The sequence below is a fragment of the Mustela nigripes genome, chromosome 13 (assembly GCF_022355385.1).
Source record: "Mustela nigripes isolate SB6536 chromosome 13, MUSNIG.SB6536, whole genome shotgun sequence".
Lineage (NCBI taxonomy): Eukaryota > Metazoa > Chordata > Mammalia > Carnivora > Mustelidae > Mustela > Mustela nigripes.
Window position 1 is genome coordinate 20,035,130 of NC_081569.1, and position 12,914 is coordinate 20,048,043.

Here is a 12,914-nt window from a genome sequence, read left to right on the forward strand (position 1 = left end):
AGAGCCTGATGTGGGGCTCGATCCCAGGACCCTGAGATCATGACCCGAGCCAAAGGCAGAGGCTTAACCCACTAAGCCACCCAGGTGCCCTAACTTTTTCACTTTCTTGCGTATCCTTGGACACAATTTTTTAACATTGATGAAGTACAACTTACAAATCTTCTTGTTTATCACTTCTGCTTTTAGTTTCTTATCTAAGAGGTCATTGACAAACCCAAGGCCATGAAATTTGCTCCTGTGTTTCATTCTAAGAGTTTTATGGTTTTAATTCTTACATTTAGGCCCATCTTCTACTTTGAGTTAATTTTGTATGTGGTATGAGGTCAGGGTCCAATTGATTCTTTTGCATGTGAATATCCATTATCCCAGCACCATCTCTTTTTACCCTTCATTGAATTACCTCGGTCCCTCTTTCTAACCATGGATGTATGGATTTACTTTTGCACTCTCACTTCTGCTCCATTGCTCTCTATGTGTATCAGTTTACCAGAGCTGCCATTACAAACTACCACAGACTGGATGGCTTAAACAACGGAAACTTATTTTCTAACAATCTGGAGGCTAGAAGTGCAAGATCAAACTGTTCATTAGTGTGGTTTCTCCTGAGCCTCTCTTCTTGACTTGCAGACCACTGCCTTTTCACTCTGTCCTCACATGGCCTTCTCTCTGTGTGCACACATGCCTGGTGTTTCTTTCAGGGGTGAAGAAGAATGGTGTCCTTCTGACGGCATCAGTCTTATTGGATTAGCAGCCCTCTCTAATGACCTCATTTTAACTTTACCCATTTAAAGACCTTACTTCCAAATTCAGTCACATTCTGAGGTACTAGGAATTGGGACGTAAATTTATAAATTTGAGGAGGAGGGAGACACAATTCATCCCATAACAATATGTTTATGCTTGGGCCAGCTTTGATTAACATAGTGTTGTAGTAAGTTTTAACATATTGTAGAAGTGTGAGGAAATGTGAGTCCTCCTGTTCTTTTTTAAGTGTTCTGGCTATTCTGTCTCTCTTGAATTTCCTTATGTATTTTAGGATCAGTCTGTCAATTTCTGTACAAAATGCAGCTGGAATTTTGATAGGGATTGTCTTCAATCTGCTTTATATATTATTAGATTTAATTTGCTACTATTTTGATAAGGATTTTTGCATCTGTGTTCATAAGGGATGTTGGTTTGTAGTTTTCCTACTGTCTGGTTTTGGTATCAAGATAATACTGGACTCAGAATGAGCTGGGAATTGGCTTTTCAGTTTTCTGAAGGAGTTTGTAAAAAGTTGGTTTAAATTATTTTTACAAGAATTTTGGTAGAATTCACCAATGAAACCACCTGGATCTGGATTTTTCTTTGTGGGAGGTTTTTAAACTACTAATTCAATCTTTCTTTGTTTTAGGCCTATTTATATTTTCTATTTATTCTTGAAACCTGTGACTTTCAGGAATTTTTCCATTTCACCAAATTTATCTGATTTATTGTTTTCTATTGCTCATAGCATTCTAATTTTTTTCAAGGTTGGTAGTGATATCCCCTCCTTCATTCCTGATTTTATTAATTTGGGTGTTCTTTCTTGGTCAATGTAGCTCTTTGTCAGTTTTACTGCTTCTCTAAATTCTTGGGTTGTCTTTAATGAGCCATTTTCTTATTTCACCTGTGCCAGGTTCTGCACTTCTTTCATTCCTCTACAGTTCATGCTGCTGGAGTTAATGGTAAGTAGGCTGGCAGGTGGCCAGAGGCCCAGAAGTTTCTGGCACAGCAGACTTTGCTTTTATGAGCCACTGTGAATCAAAGAACACACTGTTTACATGTCTCCCGAGGCACCATGATGCGGCCTCTTGGAGTCCAGGCTGAATGGGCTTGAAACTGCTCAAGGCCTCTCCCAACATCAAGGCTTGATAGCATTTGACCTTCCAGTAAGGCTTCCTCTGAGGGCAATTAGTCAGCAGCCTGGACAGGCTCTTGAAGAACTACCCTCAAAGCTGTAGGCTCTCTCAGAAGAGAGACCTGGCTTTCTGCCAGCTGAATACCCACAAGTACCATATGATCTTGGGTCTTCCCAGTCTTTGGGAAGGGGCAGGCTTTCTCCTTACCAGGTACCCAAGCGCTCTCTTGCATCTCAGAGAGGAAGAAGCCTGTACACTCTCCTTTGCAGATTTTGGAGCACCCATGGCTTTTGTGTACTCTCCAGCCTTGAATGCATACCTGCTTTTGTTGCTTATTTAGCTCAAGGGAGCTCAAAGGATGGAACCAGGAAGGAGAAGGGACCAAAGATAAGGGGTCTGTGCATACCCACCATCTGTCCAGGATTCCTACAGCCATCTCTGAATATTATTTCTGGTTTTCAGTTTATAACTGTTATCTTCTTCAGGACCACCAGTTATGTATACATGTGAGGTTTTTCTTGTCTACCTTCAGTATTTTCATTTCTTTCTCATTCACTTTTTATTCTTAATCCATTTCAATTTGTTCATTTTTCTCCAAACAGCTTATCTGTCTTGCCCCTCTCTGAGTACTAGCCTTGTCCATTCTCCTCCTTAGTGTCCTTGCCCTGTGAGTATACCTCTATTGTAGGCGATAGTGAAACCTACAAGAAAAGAATGAGATTTCTGTCACCTTGAAAGGTGTGGCAAAATGCTTTGTGTTAAAAATGGAGAACACAGCTACTCTAGAATAACAAATACTTTAAGATATGTTCTAGGTTGTCTGAAACTTCTTTCTTCAGTGTTAAATCACCAGATTAGCTCATATGTACATTCTACATGGAAAAGCGGTCTTTCATGATTTCTACTTTGGCCTTATTGCTAGCAGTTAAAATCATAAGAGCATTTCTCAACCACAGATCATGCCCAGAAATAGTAAAAATGCCAAATTGTATTGAGATCACCTCTCATTGTGTTTAATAACCTTATAGGTAATATTCACGTTGTATAGCTCCATTCTCTTGAAACCAAGTCTCATTCCTTAATACCTACTTTTCTCCTGCTTAATTGAGTTTGGATAATGTTTAGCCAGAATTTTTCAGGTTTCAAGGGAAAAGAACCAATTGGAACCAGATAAAGCAAAAGGTGATTTGACTTGCTTCCCTAAGTAGCTATCCCCAGGAATCTGACCTTGAAGTTGGGATCCAGGAATTCAAATGGCAGCATTAGGACTATTTCTCCATCTCCTTAGATCTTTGAGTTGGCTTCACCATGAGGCAGGCTATGTCCAAGCAAAGGCAAAGGTGGCTAGGCTTAACGTCACCACTCCGCTTCTTGGCATGGAGAAAGAACTTATGTGAACCTCTGAAAGGATGCTGACTGGACTTCTGAACCAGTCGCTGTGGCTGGTCTGAATCTCCTGCACCCAGGAAAGAAAGGGAGAGCCTTAACATGGTCTCGTAGAGGTTGGAAGAAGCATCTTTTCCTAAAGGAGAAAAGATGCAGTGCAAGAGGCAAAACAAGCAAACATGAAACTTACTGGCTACTCTTGAGACCTTATGTGTCTATAATTTTATAATTTACTAGACCTTAATGATTTCTGTAAGTAAAAGGCCCTGTGTAACTGGAAGGTTTTTATTTTTTGTAAAGAGTCTAAGAAGGTGTTTCTGGACCAAATGGCTGCAATGCTTAGAAAGAGCTTTCTCCTCAAGCTCCACCTCTCCAGCCCCTTCAACCAGCTCTGTTGGTGGAAGCCCTGTTGTCATTTAAAGTGTTCTTCCATGAGGGACAAAGTGTTATTGAGGAGTCCTATTGTGTGATTTAACCTGTACGGATCTTTTACAAATGAGTGGACACAAGGGATTTTATTGCAACCATTAATTATAGTATCTGGAATCCTTTTCCTCCTGTCTACTCACCAAAATAGTATCTGCCTCCCCCACTCCAACTCCTTTGCTCACATGCTGCACACTGTCCCACTTTCTTTGACTGGAAAAGGCAGAGAAGCTGCTCATATATGGTGGCTGCATGCTTTTATCATTGCTTTTCTCCCCTGAAAGCCCTTACCTGCTTTTTGCACTATGTGGTTGGCAGGAAATTTAAAATCTTTCTCTGGTTCTGCAAGAAACACCAGTGAATGAAGAGGAAAATCCAGTAGATAATAAAGATGATTAGAGCTTGTTGGCAGTCATTTGCTACCAAGGAGATGAAATAAAGCAATTAATTACTCAGAGACATCTAAAGAGCAACTGGTAACCGGTAGGCATTTCTTTGTTCAATGCATTCGAGATCTTAGCTAGCTAAATTCTGCCTCAAAGAATTTTTCTTTTTTTTTTTTCTTTTGGGTCTAATAAAAGTATTAAGGTCATTAACAAAAACTGAAAATGTTTTTCTTTTTAAACCTCTTGTCTTGGGACACCTGGATGGCTCAGTTGTTACACACCTGCCTTTGGCTCAAGTCATGATGCCAGGGTCCTAGCATACAGCCCCGCATTGATTTCCTCCTCTCCCACTCCCCCTGCTTATATTCCCTCTCTCATGGTTTCTGTCAAATAAATAAATCTTAAACAAAACAAAACAAAAGCAAACAAACCCCACTCGTCTTTATTACTTCACTGGCTGAACAAAGTCACAAGTGTCATATTTAAGTCACACTGAATTTGCTGAAAATCTGAATGTGTACAACTGCTGGAGCATGGATGGTGTCATGGGAAGTTAAAATCATTGAGAACATATTTCTTTTTATTTTGTTTTATTTTTATTCATTTGACAGAAAGAGAGAGAGAGAAAGATCACAAGTAGGCAGAGCAGCAGGCGGGCGGGGGGGGGGGGGGTCAGGGCAGCAGGCTTTTATCTCCCAAGCAAGACAATCAACACTGAATTTCATTTTTAAAAGAAAATAATTAATAGCATCTCGACAGATTTCTTTCCAGAACTTTTCCTCATTTTTGTGTGTACAAGTGTTTCATGTTAGTAAACAACATTCTACATAGAGCTTTGTAGAGTCCTCAGATATTTTCCTTAACATAAACCCTGTGGAAAGAAACAAACTTACCAACTTCTCTGTCCCAGACTCCAGCTAGGTACTTGACAAGCCTATCTCATTAGTTCCCTGATGCCTGGGTTATTAGAGTAGACCCCCCCCCCTTAACTGTAGTTTCACTTTTCACTCTCAGTTACAATTGGTCAGCTGCCCTGTGCAAGCAGACAATCCTGACTCCTCTCAGGTCAGTAACAGGCTAACACTACATCACAGTGCTGTGTCATTCACTCACTTTATCTCATCATGTAGGCCTTTTATCATCTCACATCATAAGAAGGGTGACATTTTGAGACAGACCATATTTACATAACTTTAATTAAATATACTGTTATAATTCTGTTTTGTTATTGTTATTCTTTTTCATCTTTAACTGGGCCTAACTGGTAAACTTTATCATAGGTATATATGCATGATAGTAAAAAACAGTATATATAGGAATCAGTGGTATCTGCAGTTTCAGCATCCACTGAGGGTCTTGGAACATATTCCCTCGGGATAAGGAAAGACTATGGTAATCTCATTTTGTTGATCTGGAGACAGAAAGGAGTGTCAGTAGCTCCCCTGGGATCACAAAGTTTTCTAACGTAGGTCCATCTAACTCCATACCTTCGCTTTTTCAAGGACATCATATTTGTCCAGAAGGACGCGGTCTTCATTTAGGACCAGATCCACCACTTACTTGCTGTAGGATCTCAAACAGTTAATATTTTCCTCTGTGCCTCAGTTTCTTCCTTTGTGAGTAGAAAACCACCACACACAGGTCTTATAGGGTTGTCATGGTGATTAAATGAAGTGCAATACATGTAGACCACTTAGAGTTTGACCCACAGTTACCTTTGTAATAACTGTCATCTGTTGTTTATGTATTATAATTACTGTCAGTGTTGTTATTACCATCATCACCACTATAGTTTTTCCCCAAACATCCATGTCATTCTCAAATGAAGGGTGGTCTGGATGACTTCATGCAATGCCTAAAGTTCATTCGAATACTATTATTACATTTCTGTATTTTCTCACCTGTATTCTCCTGGACAGGGTAGAGAGGTGTTTTAACCAGTATCTTTTCTGACTTATTTTGAGTATAACAATCTGAATTAAGATGCTGCTGAAGGACACTGCAGATTTATACTGAAAATGCAGCCCAATTGTTGACAAAGGTTTTCATCTCATTTTCCATTTCTCTCTCCTCTGTCGGTTGCTGATTTCCTTCTCTCACTCCCTCCTTCTTTCTTTTTTTAAATTCAGGGTACAATTGATCCTTCTGGAGGGACCTCTGCAGAATTCTTGATTGCAGGAGTTTTAACAAAAGTCCAAATTTATAAGGAAGGAAAATGAAGCAGAGGAATTTTCATTGTAAAAGAAAAAAAAAAAAAAGAATGCCTTGATGATATATTTGTTTTTCTTAGTAAGCGTCTGTCATTAAGATGCATGCTTGAGGATATATTGTTGTTAGACCTTGTGTGGAACAGAAAGTTATTACTCATAGTTTCCCAGATCTTAGCCTACTTGCATCACAACATGGAATATCATTTTACATTTAGATTTGCAGTTCCAGGGCCATTATCAGATTGCATTTTCATATTGAATTACAAAAATTTTATGTTACTAGCACTTAATGAAATTTTAATAGGGTTGTGTTTTGATGCCATTATTCAAATAATGTGTTTTGAATTGCTTTCCTTTGAATATATTTGCATTAAAGAGGAACTCAATTTGATTTGGTTCTTTTTAGTTTTCCCACTTTCTGGGCAGCTTTAAAAAGACAAAGTAGGAAATTCAGTTTCTTCTCTTCAAGACAGTAAATAGAAAAGGAACCCATTTGCTAAGATCTGCAGAAGTAATAGCAGCAGACTGCAGATGGCTTCAGTTAATGAAATGACTCATGTTGGCTATTGGAGCTGCACAATTAAAAATATATCTGTAAAGTGCACACATCACAGATTATGAAGAATGGCACTCCTGGGTTCTCTTTTCTTTCTCATTGGGCCCCAAGGCTAAGATATTAAAAATTAAGAAGATTTAATTTAAGAGATTCACATTATGGCAGTTCTTGATCAGTGATGCCCCAAATTAGATGGGGATCTCTTGAGGGATCACGTTTCTGTTTGCAGCCCTCTTCTTAGCCACTTCTGCTGAAATTGTGATTGCGGGCCCAAGGCAGTTTACGGGAGCAAGTGCTTTCCAAAAGACAGACGCGGGAAGACCTCACTGTAACGTGCTTTAGGGGGTGGTTTTGTCCTAGCTGTTGAGCAGAGGGAGTTTAATGCATAGACCGTAAATACTGAAAAGAGTGAAAAGGCGGTTAAGAAGAGTCCAGGTTGCAAGGCAAGCTTGCCTTTTTACCACTCACTTTTAGTCAAGTCTTAGGGGCTGGCGGGTTGTGTGGGTTTGAACCTAAGCCGAGGGGAGGGAGTGATCTGGGTCTTTTATTCTTCTTAACGTCGTTTTGTGTGGCAGGAAACGCTTCTGTCTCACCTTGACGCTCTCACCTTCCTCTTCACCCTACTTTTCTCCCACTTTCAGACTTTTTTGAAACTATTAGCGATTTTACCACTCTTAATACTCACTTTCTGCAGTGCTTGCCAGGGAGTGTGGTCCTGAACTTAGCCGCAGACTTAGGAGTTTCGGTTCCTCTTCTCTGGGTGGTTTGGTGAGGACAACGCTCTAAATTACAAGGAGAACCACCGCCGGGACTCCAGGTATTGCCGCCGCCGCGGGGCCCCTGCGGCTGCTGCCGCCGCCGCTGCCGCCGCCGCTGCCGGGCAGACGCCCCCGACGCAACGCGCAGTCTCCGCCGACGCAGGCGCAGTCTCCATGATGCAACGCGCGCCCCCCTGGCCCCGCCCACGGCCGCCCAGACGTGCCGCGCGCCAACCCACAATTCCCGCTCCCCGCTGCGATCCTGCAGCCGCCGCGGCCGCCGCAGCTGCTGCCGCCGCCGCCCGTTACGGCTCGCGCCGCCGGGGACATGTTGCAGAAACCGAGGAGCCGGGGCCGCCCTAACTCCCAGGCGGAGAGGGAGAGGGACTGGGGCCGCGGCGCCGCCGAGGAGACCCCGAGCACCTCCCGTGGGGCGGGCAGCTCCCAGGAGGCCCGGAGCGCTTCGTCCCAGGGTTCCCGCCGGGCCGAGGCCTCCCCGGAGGTGGGACCCAGGTCCCAGCAGCAGCTGGAGCTGAAGGTAGCCGAGCTGGTGCAGTTCTTGCTGATTAAGGACCAGAAGAAGATCCCGATCAAGCGCACGGACATACTGAAGCACGTCATCGGGGACTACAAGGACATCTTCCCGGACCTCCTCAAACTGGCCGCCGAGCGCCTCGAGTACGTCTTCGGGTACAAGCTGGTGGAACTGGAACCCAAAAGCAACACCTACATCCTGATCAACACCCTGGAACCGGTGGAGGAGGATGCGGAGGTGAGAGGCGATCAGGGCACGCCCACCACCGGCCTCCTGATGATTGTTTTGGGTCTCATCTTTATGAAGGGCAATACCATCAAGGAAACGGAGGTCTGGGACTTCCTGCGTCGCTTAGGGGTGTACCCCACAAAGAAGCATTTAGTGTTTGGGGACCCAAAGAAACTTATCACCGAAGAATTCGTGCGGCAGCGTTACCTGGAGTACCGGCGGATACCCCACACTGATCCCGTAGACTATGAATTGCAGTGGGGCCCCCGAACCAACCTGGAAACCAGCAAGATGAAAGTTCTTAAGTTTGTGGCCAAAGTCCATAATCAAGACCCCAAGGACTGGCCAGCACAGTACTGTGAGGCTTTGGCAGATGAGGAGGCCAGAGCCAGGCCAGAGACAAGTGGACCAGCCCCCTCCTCTTGAAGTCTGAGACAAATTCTGAGGGGTTTCTGGGGAAGGTCAAAGGCACTGGGTGAAGGGGGAGGCGGGGGGAAGCGTATTACTGTAACGCTTAAATGTGTGTGGCTTTAGGAGGTTCTTGCAAACCTCTGTTCTCTTTTAATATTGTCAGTTATTTGGTTCCAGCTTCTCACTTTTAAAAATATTAGGAGAGGATTTTTGGTTTGATTTGTTTTACCGCTGTATATTTTGGCATAAAAGTTTTCCTAACATTATACAACTGAGTGAAAAACTTTGTACCATGATCTGGAACAGGTATTTAAACAAGAACACATCGGTGAATTGTTTTGGCGCCAAGAAAATAAAAGCGAAGTGGATATAATCTGGTCTCTTAGTAGTTTGTAAGTTAAAATAAAACACTTTATAAATTAAAAATTAAAATGTAATTGTCTATATCCTTTTTTACCTTAAGACAGCTATTTTATATTTATGTTTCCTATGTATATAAGCATTATGCATCATCTAAGTAATGTACCTATTGTATTTTCTCTGAATAGCAATTTTTTTAATATTCATAATTATCAGTCAGCTCTGTGACTGACCACTTAGTGCCATTTAGTTTTTTCCTTTTTATCCCCTTTTTTTGCTGCTATAGTTCTAATAAATACTATATCTTTGAAGCAATTAAGCATTGTGCATTTTTAAATCATGGTTAATGAGATAGTAATTTCATGACTCAAAAGCAGCATCTTAAAAACTTTTTTCTTGATACACACTATTAAGGTAAATAATGTTTTGTAGAAGCTAGCTTACTTTTATATGGGTGTGTACATATTGGATCACGATCTAAAATAGAAAAAAAAACATTTCTTGGGGGCTTCTGGGTGGCTCATATGGTTAAGCGCAGGTCATGATCTCTGGGTCTTGGGGTCAAGCCTCACGGGGAGTTGGCTTCTCCCTCTGCCTCTCCCCCTGCTTGTGCTCGCTCGCTCGCTCACTCTCTCTCTCAGATGAATAAATAAAATCTTTAAAAAGGAAAAGGAAGAAAATACATTTCTCATTGGGTACAAAAAAATTGGATAAAACTGTTAGTGATTAACCATGCCCACTTGGGAATCACTACCTGGTTCAGATCCAGGCTTCATGTAACTAGCTCTGTTAATTTAGGCATGTTTGTATACAGATATTTCCTCACCTGTGAAATGAGCTGATGATGCCCATGCTATGTGTGATAATGTGGTAATTAGATTTTAGAAGTATATGCAAAGTTCTTGGTACAAATGCCTGGTGTGGAGGATTTTAGTTGTTAACTTTGTTCCTTAACTTTTTAAATTTATTTTTTAATCTTGGGTCTACAGTAAAGTTTTTGTTTGTTGTTTGTTTTGTTTTGTTCTCAGGTTTTCTGTCATTATCTTCTCAATCACAGAGTAGGAGTTACTGGTTCAAAAGTTGTATCAGTATTCTTCTAGCCCGACTCTACTGTCTGGTGCTTGGAAAAATGTAACTCCTGGTATATTGTGAGTACAGCCCATATGAGCAGAGCAGGACAGACAAAAGTCCTATTCTGGGCTTGAGAGCTAACTGTATAGTGAAAGGGTATGGGTTTTGAGGTTGTCTGACAAACAGAATTTGTATTAGGGCTGATGTTATGTCAGCATAGTGTTTTGGGGTAGATTTTAAGTTCTTTGAATCTCATTTTACCTATAAAATGGGAAAAACAGTAACTATATCATAGTTTGTTACATAGATTAAATGAGTCCAAAGAAAAGAGCTCCTAGTCTCCTCCCATTGTATTCCCATAGCCTCTGGCAAAATGCTGTTTATAGTCCTCAGATTCGACAAATATTTATTCAGTGGGTGAATAAGTGATTGTTTGAAAAGCTATTACAAATTAACGCTGAAATGAGATAATTTAACTTTAGCTAACAACAACAAAAGTGGATTTGATCAACCCTGGACTAAATGACCCCTAGAAGGGTCTATGGTGGGTTTGTAGCAGTATAGAAGAATGTGATAGGTTACTGTGTTTTATTTCATTCTCTTGAATTAGAATTTGCATTTATTTCATCAGTGGAATATAATTGGTCCTTGAAGGCATTTTTTCTTGGTTTGCATTTTATTTCAGTGTATAAATTACCTTGTAACTGAGCATCCTGCTTACTGGTCCCTTACCTCACTGACTGAATCCCCTTCTGGAGTGTTTTAGCACTGGTGTTTTCACCCGTACAGTCAAAACCAGAACCAGCTATCAGTTCCGTTTGAAACAGATCTCTTTTCCCACTCCTATACTTTTCCATAGAGATGTTAACAACTGACCTTTAATGAATTACCATTTTGCTTCAGATTTGATCTTTTTTTACTTTTTTCAAATTTTTATTTATTTTAAGGAGTCTCTACACCCAACATGGGATTTGCACTCACCACTCTGAGATCAAGAGTTGCATGTTTTCCTCCTGAGCCTGCCAAAGTGCCCTCAGATTTTAAAATGTAAAACATTATAGGCCAGATGAAGCCCTCTGTCTTTTCTTTTTACCCTTCCCAGATGGTCAAAAGTTTGTGGACATCATTCCATGGTATGACTTAACACTTTTACTCACCCCCATGGTATGACTTAACACTTTTACTCACCCCCCACATACATATATGAACAATATGTAGTATTTTGTGAGCTTCTATGACTTATATAGGGTGTATTATACTATACTCTTGCAACTTGCTGTTTTAACTCACCTTGTTCAGCCACAAACATCTGATTTGTTCTTTATAGTTGTTCCTTCAGGTGGAGAAAAATTAACAGTTATCCATTTCCTAATGGTTGGACAGGCCCTTTCCAATTTTTTGCAATTTGCCTGCAGTGTATAGCACTTCCTTAGGCACATGCAAGTTTCTCTAGTCAGAAATAAATAGATCATGGGGCATTGCCAGATTGCTCTGGAGCTTGTGTTAAATTACAATTTGCCAACATTGTAGAGATCTTTCTCACTGACCCCGCCCTTGCGAAAATCAACCCTTCCAGCCCTACTGTGGGTATGTAGTGATGATTTGCTATAGTATTAACTTGCATCTCTAGTTTACTAGTGACATTATCTTTTTTTTTTGCCATCAAATTTTATATCTGTTAGACTTTTTCTATTTTTGATTCATTTGTTTGATTTCTTTATATGTTCTGCATATTAATCTATTGTCTGTTATTTCTAGGGCAAACGTCTTATCACATTTCACTTTTTTTTTTTGGTCATACAGATGATTTAGTTTTAATGTGTCAAAATCATCAATGTTTTATTTTTTAAGGGCTATATTTTTTGTGTAGGGCTTTAGAAAAAAGTCTCCTTAATCCTAGTAAGTGTTAAAAATGTTTGACTTTCACATTTATGTTTTAAATCTGTTTTTGCATATGATATGAGGTATGGATATAATATTCATTTTTTTCTATATGGATTGCCTAGCACCAACTTCTCTTCGTTTATCCACACTGATTTATAATATGCTCTCTATTATATATAATATTTCACATACATATAAATTTTGGCAGGGACTAAATTGATTTATATGATTTCCTATCCCTTTGCCAATACCATGCCATTTTAATTCTATAGCATCATAACGTAAGGGTTTTTTATCCTTTTCAATTCTTACAGCTTTCATTTTGGTCTTGACTTATCTGCATTGGCTTGGAACTGCAATACATTCTTGAAAAGGAGTGGCAACATCAGGCCTCAAGAATGTTCCTGATTTTAAAAAAACAATTTTTAAGATATTGTATTAACTATGTTTGGTTTCAGTTTTCTTTCCCATAAATATCCTTATTTGTATTTTTAAATATCCCACCTGTTCCTAGCTTGCTTAAAGATGAATAGTTTTTTTTTTTTTAAGTTGTATCATATTCTTTATTAAACTGCTAGATGATTAAATTTTTGTTTTTACTCCGCAATTTCAGTATACTTTTTAATGTAGTTTAGTGTAGTAACACTGGTAGGTTTTTCTGATACCTAGCAATCCTGGGACAAATCCTTCTTGTGGATGATACATTTTAAAACAATTATTTTTTTTTATTTGCTAAAAATTTATAAATTGTATGTTTTGGGTCATAAGGGGAATTAGCCTATAATTTTCTTACATTGTATTGCATTATTGGCTTTGAGATTAT

The 12,914-nt window shown here is 40.2% G+C and overlaps 2 protein-coding genes across 3 annotated transcripts in view; both read left to right on the plus strand.

Annotated features, from left to right (window-relative positions):
* The window catches only part of ENTREP2 (endosomal transmembrane epsin interactor 2), a 506,747-nt gene that overhangs the window by 348,631 nt on the left and 145,202 nt on the right, over positions 1–12,914 (plus strand). The window lies entirely within an intron of this gene.
* On the plus strand, positions 7,835–9,447 carry NSMCE3 (NSE3 homolog, SMC5-SMC6 complex component). The gene has a single exon (XM_059371697.1). It carries the CDS (start codon positions 7,931–7,933, stop codon positions 8,789–8,791), a length of 861 nt encoding a protein of 286 aa, XP_059227680.1. The 5' UTR covers positions 7,835–7,930; the 3' UTR covers positions 8,792–9,447.

What these genes read in the sequence shown, in the direction of transcription:
- NSMCE3 (XM_059371697.1), top strand. Translation starts at nt 7,931, where the DNA reads ATGTTGCAGAAACCGAGGAGCCGGGGCCGCCCTAACTCCCAGGCGGAG.